The sequence below is a fragment of the Leucoraja erinacea genome, chromosome 38 (genome assembly GCF_028641065.1).
Source record: "Leucoraja erinacea ecotype New England chromosome 38, Leri_hhj_1, whole genome shotgun sequence".
Taxonomy (NCBI): domain Eukaryota; kingdom Metazoa; phylum Chordata; class Chondrichthyes; order Rajiformes; family Rajidae; genus Leucoraja; species Leucoraja erinaceus.
In genome coordinates, this window is record NC_073414.1 from 11,107,122 (window position 1) to 11,130,640 (window position 23,519).

General features: G+C 42.2%; 1 protein-coding gene across 5 annotated transcripts in view; it reads left to right on the forward strand.

Annotated features, from left to right (window-relative positions):
• Positions 1-23,519, forward strand: part of LOC129714278 (ryanodine receptor 1-like) — a 525,269-nt gene that overhangs the window by 453,345 nt on the left and 48,405 nt on the right. For all 5 annotated transcript variants that reach the window (XM_055663830.1, XM_055663832.1, XM_055663834.1 and 2 more), the window contains 2 exons: positions 9,605-9,733; positions 17,228-17,332. In XM_055663830.1, the coding sequence (XP_055519805.1) occupies positions 9,605-9,733; positions 17,228-17,332 (234 nt within the window). The remainder of the gene's footprint in view (positions 1-9,604; positions 9,734-17,227; positions 17,333-23,519) is intronic.

Consider the following 23,519-nt stretch of genomic DNA (forward strand, 5'->3'; position numbering starts at 1 on the left):
CAATATCACCTCTCCAGCCTCTCCATACAATGACTGCCTGGTAACATTGTGGTAAATCTCAACTGCCCCGATTCCAACGAAATGACATCTGAAGAAGGGTCTCGACCCGAAACAACAACACCCATTCCTCTCTAGTGATGCTGCCTGTCCCGCTGAGTTACTCCAGCATTTTGTGTCTACCTTCAATTTAAAAAAGCATAGTGATGCTGCCTGTCCCGCTGAGTTACTCCAGCATTTTGTGTCTACCTTCAATTTAAAAAAGCATCTACAGTTCTTTCCTACATGTAACCATATAACCATATAACAATTACAGCACGGAAACAAGCCATCTCGACCCTTCTAGTCCGTGCCGAACACGTATTCTCCCCTAGTCCCATATACCTGCGCTCAGACCATAACCCTCCATTCCTTTCCCATCCATATAACTATCCAATTTATTTTTAAATGATAAAAACAAACCTGCCTCCACCACCTTCACTGAAAGCTCATTCCACACAGCCACCACTCTCTGAGTAAAGAAGTTCCCCCTCATGTTACCCCTAAACTTCTGTCCCTTAATTCTCAAGTCATGTCCCCTTGTTTGAATCTTCCCTACTCTCAGTGGGAAAAGCTTATCCACGTCAACTCGGTTTATCCCTCTCATCATTTTAAAGACCAGTCTGAAGAAGGGTTTCGGCCCGAAACATTGCCTATTTCCTTCGCTCCATAGATGCTGCTGCACCCGCTGAGTTTCTCCAGCTTTTTTATGTAACCTTCGATTCTCCAGCATCTGCAGTTCCTTCTTAAACATTCTATACTCAATGCTCTGATTTATAAAGGCCAGCACACCAAAAGCTTTCTTTACCACTCTATCTGCATGAGATTCCACTTTCAGGGAACTGTGCACAGTTATTCCCAGATCCCTCTGTTCACCCGCATTCTTCAATTCCCTACCATTTACCATGTACGTCCTATTTTGATTTGTCCTGCCAAGATGTAGCACCTCACACTTATCAGCATTAAACTCCATCTGCCATCTTTCAGCCCACTCTTCCAACTGGCATAAATCTCTCTTTAGACTTTGAAAATCTACTTCATTATCCACAACCCCACCTATCTTCGTATCATCTGCATACTTACTAATCCAATTTACCACACCATCATCCAGATCATTGATGTACATGACAAACAACAGTGGACCCAACAAGTGTTGCTACCACTTTCCCATTTCTCAGTTCCACCCAAATAGCCTCCCTAGACGAGCCCTCTAATCTATCCTGCCAAAGCACTGCTGTAATATCTCCCCTGATAAGCAATGCAACACCTCCACCTCTTGCCCCTCCAATTCTATCACACCTGAAGCAACGAACTCCTGGAATATTTAGTTTCCAATCACAGCCCTCCTGCAACCATGTTTCACTGATCGCCACAACATCATACTTCCAGATGTCAATCCAGGCTCTAAGTTCATCCACGTTTCTTACAATGCTCCTAGCATTAAAATATACACATTTAAGAAACCCACCCTCTCTTTTTCTCTATTTATTGTCTTTTGCTTCTCTCTCCCCTACATTTTGGGTCAGAGTGCTACCATTCTCTGCCTCCTGCCTCACACACTGACTGCTAGCTTTCCCAATTTGAGTCCCTCCACCCAACCATACTAATTTAAAGTCTCCCCAGTAGCCTTTGCAAATCTCCCCGCCAGGATATTGGTCCCCCTTGAGTTCAAGTGCAACCCGTCCTTTCTGTACAGGTCGCACCTTCCCCAAAAGAGGTCCCAATGATCCAGAAACTTGAATCCATACCCACTGCACCAGTCCCTCATCCACTCATTTATCCTCCACCTCGCTCCATTCCTACTCTCACTGTCGCGTGGCACAGGCAGTAATCCTGAGATTGTTACCTTTCCAGTCCTTCTCCTTAACTCTCTACCTAACTCCCTAAATTCTTCTTCCAGGACCTCTTCTCTTTTTTTACCTATGTTGTTGGTACCTATATGTACCACAACCTCAGGCTCCTCTCCCTCCCATTTCAGGATTTCTTGGACACGTTCAGACACATCCCTGACCCTGGCACCAGGGAGGCAAACTACCATCCGGGTCTAATGTCTGCGTCCACAGAATCGCCTATCCGACCCCCTGACTATAGAGTCCCCTATTGCAATTGCCCTTCTCTTCTGTTCCTTACCCTTCTGAGCAACAGGACCGGTCTTTGTGCCAGAGGCCCAGCCACTGTCGCTGCCCCCAGGTAGGCTGTCTCCCCCACCTTTACTCAAACATGAGTACTTATTTTCAAGGTGTACAGCCACCGGGGTACTCACCAGTCCCTGCCTCTGCCCATTGCCCTTCCTAACTGTGACCCAGTTTTCTGTCTCCCGTGGTCTTGGAGTGACCACCTCCCTGTAACTCCTTTCTTTGACCTCCTCGCTCTTCCTGAGCAAACAGAGGTCATCGAGTTGCTGCTCCAGGTTCCTAACACGGTTCCTTAGGAGCCCCATCTCGACGCACCTGGCGCAGATGTGGACGTCTGGAGGGCACTCAGACTCCATGACCTCCCACATCTGACATCCAGAACAGTAAACTGCCCTGGCCCTCATTCTCCCCCCTATCCGAATACAATAAAGCCTTACCCGGGATACAAGCCAATCAGCTGCTCTGGTCCTCTTCCACCAATCAGAGGCATCCACCAGACTCCTTCTCTGGAAGTGAGATGGAACGTTGCAGATTTGGGTAACTCCTCCTCGCACCAACGGCTCCCCGGGCCTCTGTAGAAGCAAGCCCCGCGCTGTTTTTATACTCACAGCTCCAGGTAACTCCTCCTCGCACCAACGGCTCCCCGGGCCTCTGTAGAAGCAAGCCCCACGCTGTTTTTATACTCACAGCTCCAGGTAACTCCTCCTCGCACCAACGACTCCCATTTGTAATGACATCCTTTCTTTAGGTGGGCAACCTGAACTGCATACAGTATTCTGAGTGTGGTTTCTACAACAACTTGTACAGCTGTATAATGATACCCCATCTATTGTACTCAGTACCCTACCTTAGGAGGGCATACATGCCAACTGCCATCCTCACCACCCTGTTCACCTGAACCTCCACTTTCAGGAAATCATACCTCTACTCCTAGACCTCTTCATGCTACAATACTCTCTAGGACCCTACCATTCTGTGTAGGCTGTGCCCTGGTTTAACATTTAGACTACAATTTGTCAGTGTTAAATTCCTTTTGCCATTCCTTGGTCCACCTTTCCAACTGATCTAGGATCATAACCATATAACCATATTACAGCATGGAAACAGGCCATCTCGACCCTTCTAGTCCGTGCCGAACACGTATTCTCCCCTAGTCCCATATACCTGCGCTCAGACCATAACCCTCCATTCCTTTCCCGTCCATATAGCTATCCAATTTATTTTTCAATGATAAGACCGAACCTGCCTCCACCACTTCCACTTGAAGCACATTCCACACCGCTACCACTCTCTGAGTAAAGAAGTTCACCCTCATGTTACCCCTAAACATCTGTCCTTTAATTCTCAAGTCATGTCCCCTTGTTTGAATCTTCCCTACTCTTAGTGGGAAAAGCTTATCCACGTCAACTCTGTCTATTCCTCTCATCATTTTAAAGACCTCTATCAAGTCCCCCCTTAACCTTCTGCGCTCCAAAGAATAAAGCCCTAACTTGTTCAACCTTTCTCTGTAACTTAGTTACTGAAACCCAGGCAACATTCTAGTAAATCTCCTCTGTACTCTCTCTATTTTGTTGACATCCTTCCTATAATTAGGCGACCAAAATTGTACACCATACTTCAGAATTGGCCTCACCAATGCCTTGTACAATTTTAACATTACATCCCAACTTCTATACTCAATGCTCTGATTTATATAGGCCAGCACACCAAAAGCTTTCTTTAACACCCTATCTACATGAGATTCCACTTTCAGGGAAATACCCTGTTGTAAACCTAGATATTCTTCTTAACTGTCCAATTTTCCACCAGTTATGGTATAATTTGCAATTTTATTAACAATATATTCCCTACGCTGTCATTCAAATTGTTAACGGAAATAGCGAAAAATACAAAGGGCCCAGCATGACCCCTGCAGTGCCCCACTGGTCTCAAATCATAAAAGGCACAGTTCTACAACCAGCCTTAGACTCCCTCCTCCAAGCCAATTCCGAACCCTAATAGCTCGCGCACCTTGGCTTTCATGTGATCTAACATTCCAGATGAACCTACCTTGTGAAACCATGTCAAAGGCCTTGCAAAAGCCCACATAGTCAATGTCGACTGCAATTCATGCCATCAAACCTCTTGATGTCCTCTTCAAAAAACCTTATTGGATTAGTGAGACCAGAAGTGATTGTGGTTGAGCATTTTAGAACAGTGACCATAATTCTATTTGTTTTAAAGTAGTATGGAAAAATAAAGCACTGGTTCACAACTTGAAATCCTAAATTGGGGCAAAGCTGATGTTGATGTCATCAAACAAGAACTTGCAACAGTTGTTTGCAAGACACTTATGTAGGTAAAGGTACTTACGGCAAGTGGGAGGCATTTGAAAATGAGATCCGGAGAGTTCAGAAGCATCCTGCTCCTGTTAGAGTGAGTAGTATGACCGGCAGGATTGGTTAACTCTGGATGATGAGGGATATTGAGCCTCTGGCCAGGAAGTCAGAAAAAAACAACTCAAATTAAATGTATCACATGAGGAACACAAGAGATGTATGAGTACATGTTAGAAGGGAATGGCAAGGTAACATGAGGTAACAAAAGGCAACATGAAATAGATCTGGCAGCTTAGGAGCATAGATCCAAAAGATATTCTATTGTAAGAGCAAAAGGGTAATGGGAAAGGAAATTACCACTTGAAGATCAATGTAGTTGTCTATAGAATATTGTCTAGAGGAGACGTGAGTTCGGGGGACCAAAAGGGGAGTTTGTGGCAGCAATCAAGACTACGGGATGGGTGTCAGGACGTCTCCGACTGGCTGCACAACATTCTCAAGGGGAAGGTGAGCAGCCGGACGTTGGTGTGCATGATGGCACAAATTAAATACATAGAAAAAGGGATGAAGTCGTGCAAAGTAAATATAGGGAGTTGGGCAAAAGGTTAAAAAGCAGGACCTCCAGGTTAGTGATCTCCATATTACTCATGTGCTTGTGAGGGTCGGAGCAGTATGATAGGATAAATCAATGTATGGCTGAGGAGTTGCTGCATAGGCCAAATATTTAGATTTTTGGGCCATTGGGGCAACGGTGACCTGTACGTCATGGACAGATTGCACCTGAACTGGAGGGGAATTGTTATCCTGGGATACAATGCAGGACCAAGTCTAGTGAGAGACTGGAAGTCAGTATGCAAGGTGATGAAAACATTTTCAAAAACATAAAGACAGGGGAACATGAGGCAAATAATAGAGATGTCTTGATAAAAATACATATTATGGTCGAGGAGGTGCCGGACGTCTTAAGGATTATGAAGGTAAATAAATCTCCTGAGCCAGATTAGATATATCCAAGGGCACTGTGGGAAGCTCAAGAAGAAATTGTAGGAGCCCTGGTGAGATACATGAATCATTGTTAGACATGGTGAGTGTGCTGGAAGAATGGAGGGTGGCTAATGTTGTTCCTCTATTTAAGCTAGAAAAAGCAAAGGAACTATAAACCACTGAGCCTAACATCTGTGGTAGACAAGTTACTAGAGAGGATTTTGAGCGATGAGATATACATGCATTTGGATGGACGGCCGGTTAGGTTAGGCAGCATGTTTTTTTCTGTGAGAGATGGTGTATTACGAATCTGAGTCTATGAAGAAGTAACCAAAAAGGTTTGTCAGTGCAAGCCATAGATGTTGCCTATATGGTCAAGCAAGGCTTTTGATAAGGTTCCACATGGTTGATTACTCTGGAAGGGTAGATCGCATGGGATCCAGGGAGACTAACATAGAAACATAAAAAATAGGTGAAGGAGGAGGCCATTCGGCCCTTCGAGCCTGCACCGCCATTCAATGTGATCATGGCTGATCGTCCCCAATCAATAACCCGCGATAACCAACTGGATAGAGAATTGGCTTCATGGAACAAATAAGGGTGATGGTGGAAGGTTGTATTTTAGACTGGGGGACTGTGTGCCTCAGGAATTGGTGCTGGGCCAATTGCTATTTTTGATTATATCAACTATTTGGATTTGAATTAGATTTTGTCAAGCTGGAAAGGGTACAGATGTTGTCAAGCTGGTAGACACAAAATGCTGAAGTAACTCAGCAGGACAGGCAGGATCTCTGCAGAGATGAAATGGGTTACGTTTCGGGTCGAAACAGAGAAGATTTACGAAGATGTGGCCAGGACTCAAGGGACTGAGCAATAGGATGAGGTTGAGGACCGGGTCTCTATTCCTTGGAGCGCAGGAGGATGAGGGGTGATCTTATAGAGTATAAAATCATGAGAGGAATAGATCGTGTAGATGCACAGAGCCTCTTGCCCAGAGTAGGGGAATCGATGACCAGAGGGCAAAGATTTAATAGGAATACGAGGGGTGACTTTTTCACTATGGTGGGTGCATGGAACAAGCTGCCAGAGGTGGTAGTTGAGGCAGGGACAATTGCAACATTTAAGAAACAGTGGACAGGTGCATGGATAGGACAGGTTTGGAGTGATATGGGCCAAACGCAGGCAGGTGGGACTAGTGTAGCTGGGTCATGTTGGCCGGTGTGGGCAAGTTGGGCCAAAGGGCCTGTTTCCATGCTGAATAACTATGACTCTATATAAGGCATGATTGATAAGTTTGCACTAAAGTAGATGGTATCGTAGGTAGTGAGAATGATTAACAAAAATTACAGCAGGATCTTGATCAGCTGGGCAAATAGGCTGAGGAATGGCTAATGGAGTTTAATGCAGATAAGTGTGAGGTGTTAAGCCAGGTGTTTATTCAAGCCAGGCAGGGCCTTCACAGTGAATGGTAGCGCCCTGGGCAGTGTTGTAGTGCAGTGAGATTGAGGAGCACATAGTTCCCAGGTACATGGAGTGGTCAAGGAGACTTTCGGTACATTGGCCTTCATCAGTCAGGGTATTGGGTATAGAAGTTGGGATGTTATATTACAGTTGTACAACATGTTGGTGAGGCCCCATTTAGAGTATGGTGTTCCCTTTTGCTCACCCTGCTGTAGGAAGGATGATGTTAAGCTGGAAAGAGTGCAGAGGGCATTTACAGTAATCGGATGTTGCCAGGACTTCATTCCTTGGAATGCAGAAGGCTGAGGGGTGATCTTATAGAAGTGTATAAAATCATGAGGGGAATAGATTCGCTGACTGCACAAAATCTTTTACTTTGTTTACCCAGAGTAAAGGAATGAAGAACCTGAGGACTTAGGTTGAGGTCTTACATGCAGAGAGGTCAGACATGAATATTTTGTGTCTGTATTTACTGCGGGGAAGGCCATGGAAGCTATGGAATTCAGGGAAGAGAACACAGAGGTCTAAAACATATGCAGATTGCTAAAGAGGCTATGGTACACATGTTGAGGTGCTTAATAGTGGATAAATCCCCAGGGCTTGACCAAATATATCTTAGAACGTTGTGGGAAAATAAGGAAGAAATTGGTGGGGCTTTGCAGAAATGCTATTAGCAATGGCCAACGTACTGGACGAATTTTGGTCCTTTATTTAAGAAGAACTTCAAGGACAATATGGGAACTACAGGCTAGTAAGCCTAAGATCAATGGTGGGAAGGTTATTGGAAGAGATTCCAAAAGTTCTATCTGCATTTTGAAATTCAGCACTAATTATGGATACTCGGCATAGGAACTCTGGATAGTTATATGGATGGGAAGGGAATGGAGGGTTATGGTCTGAGCGCAGGTATATGGGACTAGGGGAGATTATGTGTTCGGCACGGACTAGAAGGGTCGAGATGGCCTGTTTCCGTGCTGTAATTGTTATATGGTTATATGGTTATAGGAAACCGCATGTCACAAATTTGTTTAGGTTTTTTGAAGAGGTGGCCAAGAAGATTAAGAAAGCCAGGGTGGTAAAGATTGTCTGCATGGACATTAGCATGGCCTTTGACAAGGTCTTACATGCTGGGATAGTGGAAGGTAAGATTACTGAAGGGATCCTGAGGGTTGAGGTGAATGTTTAAGTTGAGAATAAAGTTGGTATGGTTAGTCAGTCTGCGAATGACACCAATACTGGTGATGTGGTGGATAGTGAAGATTGTTATTTAAGATTACAACAGGATCTAGATCATCTGGGAAAGTGGGTCTAGGAATAGCTGATGGAATTTGACTCTGACAAGTGCGAAGGGTTGCATTTTTGGAAGTCAAGCTAAGGCAGGATTTACAGTAAATGGCAGCGCCCTGGAAGGCATTGTGGAACAGAATGACAAATATATAGTTCACTGAAAGTGATGATACGGGGTGGTAAAGAATGCTTGATTTCATCAGTCAGTGCATTGAGTACAAGAATTGGGATGTCATGTTACAACTGTACAAATCAGTGGTGAGACTGCACTCGGGGGTATTGTGTAAAATTCCAGTTGCCTAGCGATAGGAAGGATGTCATTAGGCTGGAAAGAGTGTAAAAAAGATTCACAAGAATGTTCCTGAGGCTGAAAGGATTAGTCAAGAGTGTTTTATTGTCATATATCCCAGATAGGATAATGAAATTCTTACATGCTGCTGCACAACAGAATCTGTAAACATAGTACATAACGGGAGAAAAAAAGTTCAGTGTGTATATATACACATGCACACATAATAAATAAATAAAGTGCAATAATAATAATAGTCTGTTGTAGTTCAGAGCTTATTTGTTGTCGTGTTTAATAGGACGGGGCTTTATTTCCTGAACTTATCTATACTCCCAAGCCTTTCCTGACGTCCACTGAGTGAGGGCTATACATATATATATATATGTATGTAGTTTTGTTTGCTTATACTATTCTTATAACAAATGTAAAGCACTTTGGCCAACGAGAGTTGTTTTCTAAATGTGGTATATAAATAAATGTGACTTGACTTGATTTGTGACTTGGAGTGTAAGAGGCTGAGAACTTATCGAGGTATGTAAAATCATGAGTATACATTACAGATTAGAGTGGTCACAGTCTTTGTCCCAGGGTAGGGAAGTTTAAAACTAAAAGGCATACCTTTAAAGTGAAAGCAAAATATTTTAGGTATGTGAGGCGCAAATCTTTCACATAGACTAGTGGTGGATATATGGAACAAGACACCAGAGGAAGTGTTAGAGTTACATCCAATTACAATATATAAAAGTTAATTACATGGGTACGTGGGGCAAGGTTTAGAAGAATATGTGCCAAACACAGACAAATGGGATTATCTCAGCTTGATAACTCAATCGACATGGACAAGTTGGGCAAGGGTCTGTTTCAGTGCTGTATAGCATGTGTACAAAAAAAATGCAATACAAAATGCAAAAATAGAAACTCAAAAGAGAAATTCATAGAATCAGCAGTTGTCATCTAGAAAGAAAAATTACTGCTTCTGTAATGTTTCCTCAGGTTAAGGAAAGTCTGACGCCCATTCATAAAGTTGAGATCATAATTCATGGTTGAAATTCTTCTATCTGCACTACTAATCCAGTTTTCTCTGTCTGATTTAGGAATCCATCAGTGATTTCTATTGGTACTACTCTGGTAAAGATGTTGTTGATGAGCAAGGGAAAAGAAACTTCTCCAAGGCTATGGCTGTTGCTAAGCAAGTTTTTAATAGTCTTACTGAATATATTCAGGTAACAAAGCTTCATCAATCATCTAACAGAATTTTCTATGTGATCTTAACCCATGTTTCCCATTCTAATAATAATAATAAATTTATTTATTTATTTTATTTTATTAATTTTAATTTTTTCATTTATGGGCGCCTTTCAAGAGTCTCAAGGACACCTTACACAAATGTAGCAAGTAGAGGAAAAACATGTAAGCAGAACGAAATAAATAGTAGAGACATGACTAGTACACACATTAAGGACAGAATTCAATTCAAAACACAATACGAGACAATTCAAGCACAGATGAAAAGGGAGGGGGACGTGGGGCTAAGGATAGGTAGAGGTGAAGAGATGGGTCTTGAGGCGGGACTGGAAGATGGTGAGGGACACGGAATTGCTGATCAGTTGGGGGAGGGAGTTCCAGAGCCTGGGAGCTGCCCTGGAGAAGGCTCTGTCCCCAAAACTGCAGAGGTTGGATTTGTGGATGGAGAGGAGACCGGCTGATGTGGATCTGAGGGACTGTGAGGGTTGGTAGGGGGAGAAGAGGTCAGTGAGATATGGGGGGGCCAGATGGTGGAGGGCTTTGTAGGTGAGGATCAGGATTTTGTAGGTGATCCGGTGGGAGATGGGAAGCCAGTGAAGTTGTTTGAGGACTGGAGTAATGTGATGCCAGGATTTGGTGTGGGTGATGAGTTGTGCGGCTGTGTTCTGGACCAGTTGGAGTCGGTTGATGTAGGTGGAGCTGATGCCAAGGAGAAGTGAGTTGCAGTAGTCCAGTCGGGAGGAGATGAAGGCAAGGATGAGTCTTTCAGCAGCGGGAGGTGTGAGAGAGGGTCTGATTTTGGCGATGTTGAGGAGGTTGAAAGAAGGAGGTTTTAATGACATGGCGGATGTGAGGCTCAAGGGAGAGGGTGGAATCAAAGATCACGCCAAGGTTGTGGGCCTGGGGAGATGGGGAGACAGTGGTGACGCCAATGGTGAGAGTGGGGTTATTGATTTTGCTGAGTGTGGATTTGGAGCCTATGAGGAGGAATTCTGTTTTATCGCTGTTGAGTTTGAGGAAGTAATGTTGCATCCAGGTTTTTCTAGCTGACAAACAGGAGTTGATGTGGGAGAGGGGGGGGGGGGGGGGGGGGGTGTGGGGGGGGGGGGTGGTGCCAAGGTAGATCTGGGTGTCATCAGCGTAACAGTGGAGGTCCAGGTTGAAGTGGCGGAGTATCTGACCAAGGGGGAGGATGTAGATGATGAAGAGGAGGGGGCCGAGCACGGCGCCTTGGGGAACGCCTTGAGTGACTGTGGCTGTAGCAGAGGTGTGGTTGTGGAGAGAGATGAAGTGGGATCTGTTGGAAAGGTAGGAACAGTGCAGAACCTTCAATGCCAAGGTTCCCAAGTCTGGTAAGCAGGATGTTATGGTTCACTGTATCGAAGGCTGCACTCAGGTCGAGGAGGATGAGGATGTTGAGGGAACCAGTGTCAGCAAAGGTGAGGAGTTCATTGGGGACTTTGAGGAGAGCAGTTTCTGTGCTATGGACGGGGCGAAAGCCAGATTGGAGGGGCTCGAATAGGTTATACGCAAGGAGGTGGGAATGAAGTTGTGACGCAACGATACGCTCCAGGGTTTTTGAAAGAAAGGGGAGGTTTGAGATTGGGCGGTAGTTAATGAAAGAGGAGGGATCAAGACCAGGTTTCTTTAAGATTGGTGTGACAGCAGCAGTTTTGAAAGAGGGATGGGACAATTCCTTGGGACAATGAGGAGTTGAAGAGATTAGTGAGGTAGGGGCAGAGAACGGGGAGGCAGGACTTCAGCAGGGGAGTGGGGAGAGGGTCGAGGGAGCAGGTAGTGGGTTTGGAAGAGCTGATGAGTTTGGAGATTTCAGTAGGGGTGACCAGGTCAAACTGGGAGAGGATGCAGTGTGGAGGAGGGGTAAGGAGTAAATGAGGTGCTTGGAGTATGGAGTAAATGAGGTGCTTGAGGAGTATAAAGAATGTAAAAAGAATCTTAAGAAAGAAATTAGAAAAGCTAAAAGAAGATATGAGATTACTTTGGCAAGTAAGGTGAAAGTAAATCATATATAGGATAGGACATATAGGACGTACATGGTAAATGGTAGGGAATTGAAGAATACAGTTGAACAGAGGGATCTGGGTATAACCGTGCATAGTTCCTTGAAGGTGGAATCTCATATAGATAGGGTGGTAAAGAAAGCTTTTGGTATGCTAGCCTTTATAAATCAGAGCATTGAGTATAGAAGCTGGGATGTAACGTTAAAATTGTACAAGGCATTGGTGAGACCAAATCTGGAGTATGGTGTACAATTTTGGTCGCCAAATTATAGGAAGGATGTCAACAAAATAGAGAGAGTACAGAGGAGATTTACTAGAATGTTGCCTGGGTTTCAACAACTAAGTTACAGAGATAGGTTGAATAAGTTAGGTCTTTATTCTCTGGAGCGCAGAAGGTTAAGGGGGGACCTGATAGAGGTCTTTAAAATTATGAGAGGGATAGACAGAGTTGATGTGGACAAGCTTTTCCCTTTGAGAATAGGGAAGATTCCCTTTGAGGACTTCAGAATTAAGGGACAGAAGTTTAGGGGTAATATGAGGGGGAACTTCTTTACGCAGAGAGTGGTGGCGGTGTGGAATGAGCTCCCAGTGGAATTGGTGGAGGCAGGTTCATTGGTATCATTTAAAAATAAATTGGATAGGCATATGGATGAGAAGGGAATGGAGGGTTATGGTACGAGTGCAGGCAGGTGGGACTAAGGGGAAAAAAATTTGTTCGGCATGGACTTGTAGGGCCGAGATGGCCTGTTTCCGTGCTGTAATTGTTATATGGTTTATATATGTTATATGTTAAATCCAAAGGGTTTCTACAGCTATATTAATAGCAAAAGGATAACGAGGGATAAAATTGGTCCATTAGAGAGTCAGAGTGGACAGCTATCTGCAGAGCCAAAAGAGATGGGGGAGATATTGAACAATTTCTTTTCTTCGGTATTCACCAAGGAGAAGGATATTGAATTATGTGAAGTAAGGGAAACAAGTAGAGTAGCTACGGAAACTATGAGATTCAAAGAAGAGAAAGTACTGACACTTTTGAGAAATATAAAAGTGGATAAGTCTCCAGGTCCGGACAGGATATTCCCTAGGACATTGAGGAAAGTTAGTGTAGAAATAGCAGGGGCTATGACAGAAATATTTCAAATGTCATTAGAAACGGGAATAGTGCCGGAGGATTGGCGTTCTGCGCATGTTGTTCCATTGTTTAAAAAGGGGTCTAAGAGTAAACCTAGCAATTATAGACCTGTTAGTTTGACGTCAGTGGTGGGCAAATTAATGGAAAGGACACTTAGAGATAATATATATAAGCATCTGGATAAACAGGGTCTGATTAGGAACAGTCAACATGGATTTGTGCCTGGAAGGTCATGTTTGACTAATCTTCTTGAATTTTTTGAAGAGGTTACTCGGGAAATTGATGAGGGTAAAGCAGTGGATGTTGTATATATGGACTTCAGTAAGACCTTTGACAAGGTTCCTCACGGAATGTTGGTTAAGAAGGTTCAATTGTTGGGTATTAATGGTGGAGGAGCAAGATGGATTCAACAGTGGCTGAATGGGAGATGCCAGAGAGTAATGGTGGATGGTTGTTTGTCAGGTTGGAGGCCAGTGACTAGTGGGGTGCCACAGGGATCTGTGTTGGGTCCACTGTTGTTTGTCATGTACATCAATGATCTGGATGATGGTGTGGTAAATTGGATTAGTAAGTATGCAGATGATACGAAGATATGTGGGGTTGTGGATAATGAAGTAGATTTTCAAAGTCTACAGAGAGATTTATGCCAGTTGGAAGAGTGGGCTGAAAGATGGCAGATGGAGTTTAATGCTAATAAGTGTGAGGTGCTGCATCTTGGCAGGACAAATTAAAATAGGACGTACATGGTAAATGGTAGGGAATTTAAGAATACAGGTGAACAGAGGGATCTGGGAATAACTGTGCACAGTTCCCTGAAAGTGGAATCTCATGTAGATAGGGTGGTAAAGAAAGCTTTTGGTATGCTGACCTTTATAAATCAGATTCAAACAAGGGGACATGACTTGAGAATTAAGGGACAGAAGTTTAGGGGTAACATGAGGGGGAACTTCTTTACTCAGAGAGTGGTGGCTGTGTGGAATGAGCTTCCAGTGAAGGTGGTGGCGGCAGGTTGGTTTTTATAATTTAAAAATAAATTGGATAGTTATATGGACGGGAAAGGAATGGAGGGTTATGGTCTGAGCGCAGGTATATGGGACTAGGGGAGAATATGTGTTCGGCACGGACTAGAAGGGTCGAGATGGCCTGTTTCCCTGCTGTAATTGTTATATGGCTATACTAGACCAAGTGCAGACCCGTTGGGTCTGTTTCCCAATGTGCGGTTGTGAGGGGGGGGGGAGGCGGCATGCAGCATCACACACTAACTACTACCCCCCCCCCCCCCCCCCCCTCACGCTAATAGAGAGGGGAGGAGGGAGGAGAGAGAGAGGGGGGGGGAGAGAGAGAGAGAGGGGGGGGAGAGAGGGGGGCAGACACTGATTGAGGCACACCACTTGCAGAGACTGATTGAGGCACACCACTTCCTGGTTTTATAGTCCCTCCCCCTCCCTCCAGCAGAGGCAGCGGAGAGAATGGGGAATGTTGTAAAAACATTAATATCTCTGTCAATTTTCATCGACGGGAAATATCCTCGGCACACATACGCCAGAGGGGGGCTCTGAGCGAGGTGGCCAAAAATGATGTAGGTGGTGGCGTACTCTCGGAAACCACAGCACAGAAAGCCAAAACCGGTCAAGAACAGAGTTTTAGTAATATATAGATGGTAAGGAGGTCAGTGGAGATGTTGAAAGGAGGGGCCTTGGTAGGCGGTGGAGTAGATGCTGGGGAGTCGGGTACAGGGGATGAAGATTGATAGATGGTGCTGATTTTATCAGCGAAAAAGTGGAGGAATGAGATGCAGAGATCCGGAGTAGAGGTAGGGAGAGTGGTGGCTCGAGGCTTGAGGAGGTTGCCCACCGTGGAGAAGAGGGTTCTGTGGTTTAGGCAGGGGTCGGTGAATATGGAGGAGAAGTAGGCAGATTTTGCAGCAATGAGGGCATCTTTGTAGGCAGTGAGGTGGAGTTTGTAAGTTTCATGGTGGACTGTGAGAGATGATTTCTTTGTGAGTCGTTCAAGTCGGCGACCAGTCTGTTTCAGCTTACGAAGTGCAGGTGTGTACCAGGGTGAAGATGTGTTCAAAGTTACGGTTCTTGTTTGGAGGGGGGCCAGAATGTTAAGGGAGGTAGACAAGGTGGAGTTGAGATGGTTTGTGAGATCATCAGGTGAGATATGGGTTGAGTCCAGGGGGAGAGTGGTAGAGAGCAGGTCAGAGAGATGGTGGGGATGGATGGATTTTAGATTGCGGAAGGTGATTTCACGGAGGAAGCGGGGGCGAGGTGTCGCAGAAGGGATGGTGAACCGTATAAGCTTATGATCAAAGAGGGGGAAGAGACATAGATGGAGGTCGAGTACCGGTTAATTTGTGGAGCAGACCAGGTCAAGGATGTGACCTTCGTCATGGGTGGGAAAGGTGAAGTGCTGAGTGAGAGAGAAGTTGTCAAGTAAAAAGGCGAATTCAGATGCGAGCTTGCACGTGGGGGAGTCTATATGAATATTTAAGTCACCAAGTAGCAGCAGACGTGGGGAGAAGGATGAGGCAAGTGTGAGGAGTTCAGTGAAGTCAGATAGGAAGGAGGGGTTTGGTTTAGGTGGCCGGTAAATGAGGATGACTGTCATGGAGGAAAGGGCTTTGAAGGCGAGGAATTCAAATGATGCTACTGGGGGGAGGGTGAGTTCAGTGATCCGAAAGTTCTGGTTGAAAATAACAGTGAGGCCACCTCCATGGCGGGAGGGGCGGGGTTTGGAGATGTAATTAAATCCAGGTGGGGATGCTTGATTGAGGGAGAAGAAGACATTGGGTTGTTGCCAGGTTTCAGTGAGCAGAAGGAAGTCCAGAGTGTTGTCAAGGATTAGTTCATGGAGGGCAAGGGCTTTGTTGTTGAGCGACCTGGTGTTGAGGAGGGCAAAGTTGGCATTGTGAGAGGGTGAAAGTTCTAGTGAGATTCTTGCCTTCCCCATCCTCCCAACTTCTTGTCTCCATAAATTTGAACTTATTTAATAGTCGTTTGTCTGCATACTAACACACACTAATTGCTCCTGCTTTGGTACACCAGCCCCACAATTCTCTCCGTTATCAGCTCCTCCTGTCATGGACCATTCATGTTCATTCTTCCACCACTTGTTTGTCTTGGCGGGTAGATATCTTCCTACATCACCCAACTCTAACTTCATTGACTCTTTTTTTCTTAATGGCAGATTGGGAAGCACTTTGAATTTTGCCATGTTAAGGGCACAATAAAAATACAATTTGTTTGATGAATAAAATCTCATATCTTTCATTCATTCACAAATGGTGCTATACCAGTGTGCCACACTCATTCTTCCACGTTCTACTGGAAAGAGGTGTTTGCCAACATTGAGTGCAATATTTGTACACAAATTGAACCATTACTTACTGCGGCTGTGCAGGAAAAAAGTAAAAATCATTACCAAAGATGCAAATGACCAGAAAGAAGATTGAATAATTGGAGGATCCCCAAAATAATCCAGAAGGTTTTGCCCAAATTATTAATAGAAATCTGTTCCAACATTTCAAAAAGGGAAGTCTCCAACGACAGTGTAAATAACGGCAAACACCTCTGTTAAAACCTCTTCTCCTTTGGATGGGCAACACTTTTTCATTGTGGTATTTGCACAGGCCAGGATAGCAGTAGAGGCAACAAAGTTGGCATCATCATTGCACACATCAAATATGCAGGATCAAGCAAGTAAAGGATGAGATACACTATAAAGAGTCACTCATGAACCATGCTGCTTTGTAGATTCTAAAGGTAACAAAAAACATCTTAGACAAAATAATTTCCAAGTCTGATTTTCTTATTAGTTTCTGGGCTGATACTTCCTGTATTAAATCTGGCATGAAACTTGATGCAGCATCTACCTCCCTTTATGTTTCTGTGAGTTTTGATGTGATCTCTTTAACCAAGTGCAGAGCACTTACCAATGATACAAACACTGGAACTTGAGAGGTGCCACTCTTTGTATCCTTCCAGTTTGGAAATTATTGATAATGACTTATCATGCTGCAGTGTTTCCCTTCATTTTAACAGTGCCTTATTTTATACAAGCAATAGTGTTTTAAAATCAGTAAATAAAATGACCTACTAACATTTTAATTAAAACAACAATTACTTAAATTCCTCAACTATCTACATTAATTATTCCAATTGTTAATAAAGAAACATTGTCTTATTTAACAATTATTTTAAGCAAGCAATATCTTGCAATTGAATGATAAATTATTAGAATACCTAGGAATACTTACAACTCCACTGTGTACATGATATTTTATCTAAGTTGCACTCTACCTAAATGTGTTGCAGGGTCCATGTACTGGTAACCAGCAAAGTCTGGCTCACAGCAGATTATGGGATGCAGTTGTTGGCTTTCTCCACATCTTTGCACACATGATGATGAAGCTTGCGCAGGTAAAGCCATTCAGTGGCAAATTTGCGGATTCTTCTTGTTCCTTCGGCCTTCTTTAAATATTATTATGTTTTTCTGGAATATTATCCACAATAGCATGCACACTGTACAAGAAAATAGAATCCTTTTATTTACCAAGTCTCATTGCAACTTCAGCCCAGATAGCTGAATTGAGCTTCTCTTCTTCAATGGTACACTCGGAGCCTGGTTCAAATCAGTTCACTGATTTCCCTGATCTCAGTTAAGGATTCAAGATTACTTGATACAAGTAATTGAAGTATACTAATTTTGTATTTAATCACCAAGGCATCAAAGTGACTGTTCCGTAGGATCATTTTGTCTGAAGGTTATCTTTTCAGCATTACCAAAAATGTCCTTGTGTTTATTTTCCTCATTGTTTTGTTAGTCATATGCGAAAGAAACATCTTTAGCACTTTTTCTCTCAGATCTACAAACTGACCATTAAAGGAGATGAAAAATAACTGAGTAAATGGTGGAGGAATAAATGAAAAACCAGAGCAATGTTGGGAAATACAAAGAAAAAATGAAAAAGGATGCTAAGGACAATGTTCCTTTCAGGATGGTGTATTAATAATCGAGTAAAAGTATTTTTACATTACTGCTGGATTATTTCTGCAACATTGGAAGATTTTAGAGCTTTAATGCCTGAAATGTAATCTTAAAAGACCAGATGAGAAGATATTTTCTGGAGATTAATGTACAACATGTACATTACAATAATATCTTTCCATATCTTTGAAACATTCAATCACAAAGATTTTAATATTTTATCAAATATTTCAGAGAAAGATGGCAGCATAGAATCATTAAAATATAAATGTTTGTGTCTCACTGACTTCTGTGTTTTGCAACGCTTTAATTATGTAACTTTGGAGAAAAAGACATGTCTTGCAAAGCTATGTGAGATATATATTATGAAGAATGTTTTGGAATATGGTAAACCATCAATGTTACCTGATACTTCTTACGAAATAGTTAAATGCTGGAAATAGTCCATATCAACAATTTATAACAATTCTACTAATAATTTGTAGGATTCACTTCGGTAGAAATAATTGTGTTTGAGGGAACGTTTGTGTGCTTTAAGTAGAAAATGTATGGAAGATGAATGAATTTATTGTATTTCACACCAGTGTCTAAATATCATTTTTATTCTGATGAACAACAGATGCCTGATAATGGAGGATCCAGAAATAGCGTAAGAATTTTGTGTACTGCAGCTGCCATCTCATGCAAACCGTTTGCCATGAATGCTGTCATTTTAATTTTCATTTGGGCATAAACCTCTGTAGTTTCCCATAATTACTTGTTTCAGTGGTACATCAGGCATAACTGTTGCTTTTTACCAATGTGCTCCAGTTGTTGTTGAATTTAAGCAGTTTATCTAAAGTGGATTTAACTATCTTCAATTTTTATACAAGCATATGGGATGGAAGGTCCACATCTTAAGCATCGATTTCATGATCTGATACTTTTCTCTTGGCAGTGTATATAAGAATGGTTTCTAACCTGAATGAAGATGCAACGGGTCAGGTTTTCCTTGATAGATTCCTCTGAGATTTCACTGAGAAGCTGCCCCGTACTTGTGTTTGGTAAACTGAAAGTAGTGGATAATGACTGAAGGCACTGTTTGCTGCCAGTCCAAGACAAGAGTGCATTTAAGCAAATTTATAATTTTAGCTCACTAAACTGGCAGCTGCACATTAACAGGCTTAAAATACTGCCAAATGTATTTGGAGCAGATAATAGCTGAGAAAAAAAACATTAAAAATGATTTCAAATATCTTTATATATTTACATACATACACTATTTATATTTACATATAATGTTCTTTATATTACATTGATTTCACGATTTAATTTGATATTCAAAATTGCTTTGGAAGATTGGCTTAGATATAAATGAAACTGATGCAAAGAGAATGTGCTTTCTGCTCTTGAACCTTTCATTCATCTAATTTGTGGTAATTAAATGTTAATGTTTACCAAGCCATCCACATTGTGCCTAATTTTGCTCACCATCCATTGCTATATGTTTTCTTTATACCTTATGTCAGGACTGCAAAACATTTTGGCACACCAGTATTGTTGATTTTCCACAATGGCTGTCTTACAGGGGTAAATGTTTATAATATTGAGATAATTGCAGTGAGCAAAAATGAATATCAGGCAACCTTGGAACTAAAACTTGCAACAGTCTTGTTATGCTGACACGTTGATGTGTTAACAGTAGTTGCATTGTTATCTGAAAAAGGAATGTTTGCTCATTTGTTAATGTTTATCAGTTGGTCAGTGTATAACTTTGCTTCGTAAAATCCATTGTTAATATTTATATCAAGCTATAGTGTATTTGCACACTTTGGAACAAGAATGTAATGTCAGCCTTCATGGCATATTGGCAGAATATTAGATATTTTACCCTGTGGTCATTTAGTTTAAAGCTTTTCCTCGATTCTGGGGTTTTTTTCAGGTACACATGCAATTAAATAGGATTAGGTCCCAAAAGTATTCAGAGTTTATGGTATAATTTAATAACATCTGTAAGCATACGGTCGCTTGCTCATCTAAAAAATGTATTTAACCCAGATAATTTTAGATTTAACATACCATGGGGGATTTATACTTTTCATCAATAGACAATAGGTGCAGGAGTAGGCCATTCGGCCCTTCGAGACAGCACTGTCATTCACTGTGATCATGGCTGATCATCCACAATGAGTACCCCGTTCTTGCCTTCTCCCCCATATCCCTGGACTCCATTATCTTTAAGAGCTCTATCTAACTCTTTCTTGAAAACATCCAGAGAATTGGCCTCCACTGCCTTCTGAGGCAGAGAATTCCATAGATTCACAACTCTTTGGGTGAAAAAGTTTTTTCTCATCTCCGTTCTAAATGGCCTACCCCTTTTTCTTAAACTGTGGCCCTTGGTTCTGGACTCCCCCAACATCGGAAACATGTTTCCTGCCTCTAGCGTGTCCAATCCCTTAATAATCTTATATGATTCAATAAAAATACTTCTCATCCTTCTAAATTCCAGTGTATACAAGCCCAGTCGCTCCTTTCTTTCAACATATGACAGTCCCGCCATCCCGGGAACTAACCCCGTGAACCTTCGCTGCACCCCCTCAATATTTAAAAAATATATTAACAGGTAGCACAATGTCTTTTAAGTGCAATACATGTAAGTTTTATGTGAAACCCGATCACTAAATGTTATTGTCTCTTTTGTGCATGAATCACACACATTCCCCAAATATGATCACCCGTACATACATGTAGCGGCAATCATACATGTGGAATTTTCAGAACATGTGCAGTGTGGGTAAATACTTTACAATGTATGTTTTGGCTTAATTTAAGAAAATTCCATACTTTTGTTTCATTATTCTTTACTGCATAGAAAGAGGCCATTTAGCCTATCGAGACCCTGCTAGCGCAGAGTAATCCCATTGTCCCACTAATTCTTCTTGTGATCTACTCTCCCCACATCCCATCAATTCTACTATCCATCTACAATTAGGGGCAATTTACAGTGACCAGTTAGTGTACCTTGCCACAAATGTCGGAGATGTGTGACAAAACTGATGTGAAGCTTGACTTGTTTAGTTAACCAGGTCACGATACTGTGTGTCATGTTGCCTCTTGTGCTGTGAAGTTCTACGATAAATGAAATTATAGATATTTTAAAATGGATACTAATTCCTTTTGATATAAAATCATTAACAATAGCCTCTCCATTTAGCTCGGCCACTGCTCTTTATTGTTTAATTGAGCAGTCAACTGGATATATCAACATGATGGTTATTAAATTAGTTATCTAACTGTGCAGAATGTGTTAACTGGAACATATTGGATTGAGGATGCACTTTTTATCATATTCAAATTTAATGAATATAGTAATGTTTTTAAGTTGTATAATTATCTCCAGAAAGGGGAAAGTAATGTGTAGTTCCATAATGAGTTCTACTTTACGAGCCCACATTTAACCTGGATGCACACTGTGTTGTAATTGCAGGGGATGCTGCGTAGTCATAAATTGGGTACAACAAGGCTTCCCTTGATTCTTTTACTTAGAACTGTAGACTCTTGCATTCTGGAGGCCTGCTCAGGTGTGAAGGCTGCTGTAAGGGATTGAAATCATGTCATCCATTAGACACAAAAAAAAACAGTGAGGCAGGAGTGTTTGGAGTCGTAGGAAGCATAGGAAGTAGGCCATTTGGTCCACCATGGCTATGCTGACCATTGGACACCCATCAATATTCATCCCATCGACACAAGGAACTGCAGATACTGGAATTTTGCATAGAAATATTAACCCCATCTTCCAGCACTTGAACCGAGGCGATCTTTGCCTTGACGGTTTAAATGCTTGCGTAAACACTTCTTAAATGCTGTCCTCCACTTTGCTTCTTCCACCACTCTGTCACGCAGTGCATGTCAGGTTCTCTCCATTCTCTGGGTGAAAAAGCCCTCCTCAGAAACCGCTCTTAATCTCTTTTCCCTTACCCTAAATCCCATCTTTTATTTTTAATTCACTTCTGATATGGGGAAAGTTCCCGATAAACTACTGTTCCAATCATAATTTTATATACCTCAATCATGTCCCATTTTACCTCCTCCAATTGTGTGGAGGGAAGTGAAGTTGAATGGAAACGTGACCACAGTGGCAGGGTAGGTGGCGGTCAGCTATCTGACAGTGCTTGGGGGAGACCACATGATAACATGATGGGAAGGTTGGTTTACTGATGGCTCATTGAATGAGGAGGACATTCTGCTGACTATCAGCCCAATGTTAATATTATATGGCATTTATTGCATGCACTTTGAACAGCTAACCATCCTGATATCGAGATAATTGTCATTCAGTTAAATCTAAACTGACCATTAAGTTAAAAACCATTGCCTCGTTACATTTCAATGCCCATTTAAGTTTTTCATCATGTACTGTCAAAGTAGTTTACAAGTCCCCTCAAAACCTATGTATGCTTTGCCTTCTCAATACAATGTTGGAGTTACCATTTGAAAGTCAGTTTTACGTATAAAAAGTAAACGCCAAATAATTTTACCATGAAGGCTGTACGAAAAGGGAATTATACATAAATTAGGTATGATGTCATTTTAATACGTAATATTTATTGTTTATTACCATGCAAAAAGGAACATTTTTGGATTAAAGCTCGGCATGAGGTAAGTTTTGCTTTATTGCTGCTTTTTGTATCAGGCTGTCCAGGATAGTGCTACAAATGATGACCATTTTATTTTAATCTGTTTGAGATGTATATTAAGTTGAATAAAGTCATCTAAAGATTTATTATACTACAGCATATGGTGCTGGAGAAAGTATTTGAGTGGTATTTCACATAAAGTTGTACAGCACAGAAATTAGACCTTCAACTCACCATGTCCATACTGACCTAAACCAAATATGCCTGCAAGAGGATCATATCCTTTTATGCCTTGCCTCTTTAAATGCCTATCTAAATGGCTTGTGAACATAGTAATTATATTCTAATTCCACCACTTCCACATGTTCCAGACATAACCACTCTTAGTATAAACATTTTAACCCTGAGATCCGCTTTAAAACTCCTCTTGTTGAGGGCGGCATGGTGGTGCAGTGGTAGAGTTGCTGCCTTACAGCGCTTACAGTGCCAGAGACCTAGGTTCGGTTCTGACAATGGGTGCTGTCTGTACAGAGTTTGGAGGTTCTCCCCGTGACCGCGTGGGTTTTCTCCAAGATCTTCGGTTTCCTCCCACACTCCAAAGATGTCAGTTAATTAGTATAAATGTAAATTGTCCCTAGTGTGTGTAGGGTAGTGTTAATATGCGGGGATAGCTGGTCAGTGCGGACTCGGTGGGCCAAAGGGCCTGTATCCACTTTGTATCTCTCAACTAAACTAAACTTAGAATCTTCCTCTTGACAGTCCTACCATGGGAAAAAGAATATGAGTATCTACACTATCTGTGCCCCTCATAATCTGATACAAATCTTTCTGATCACATTTCAGCCTCCTTCACACCCTAGAAAACAAGCTCAGCCTATCTTTCAATGTAACTAAAATCCTCCAGTCTTAACAATTACATTATTTGTCTTCCTAATGTATTCAAGAGAGAGTGATAGTCACTAACAAAACCACTATCCCTGGAGTGATGTCTTCATCAGTCATA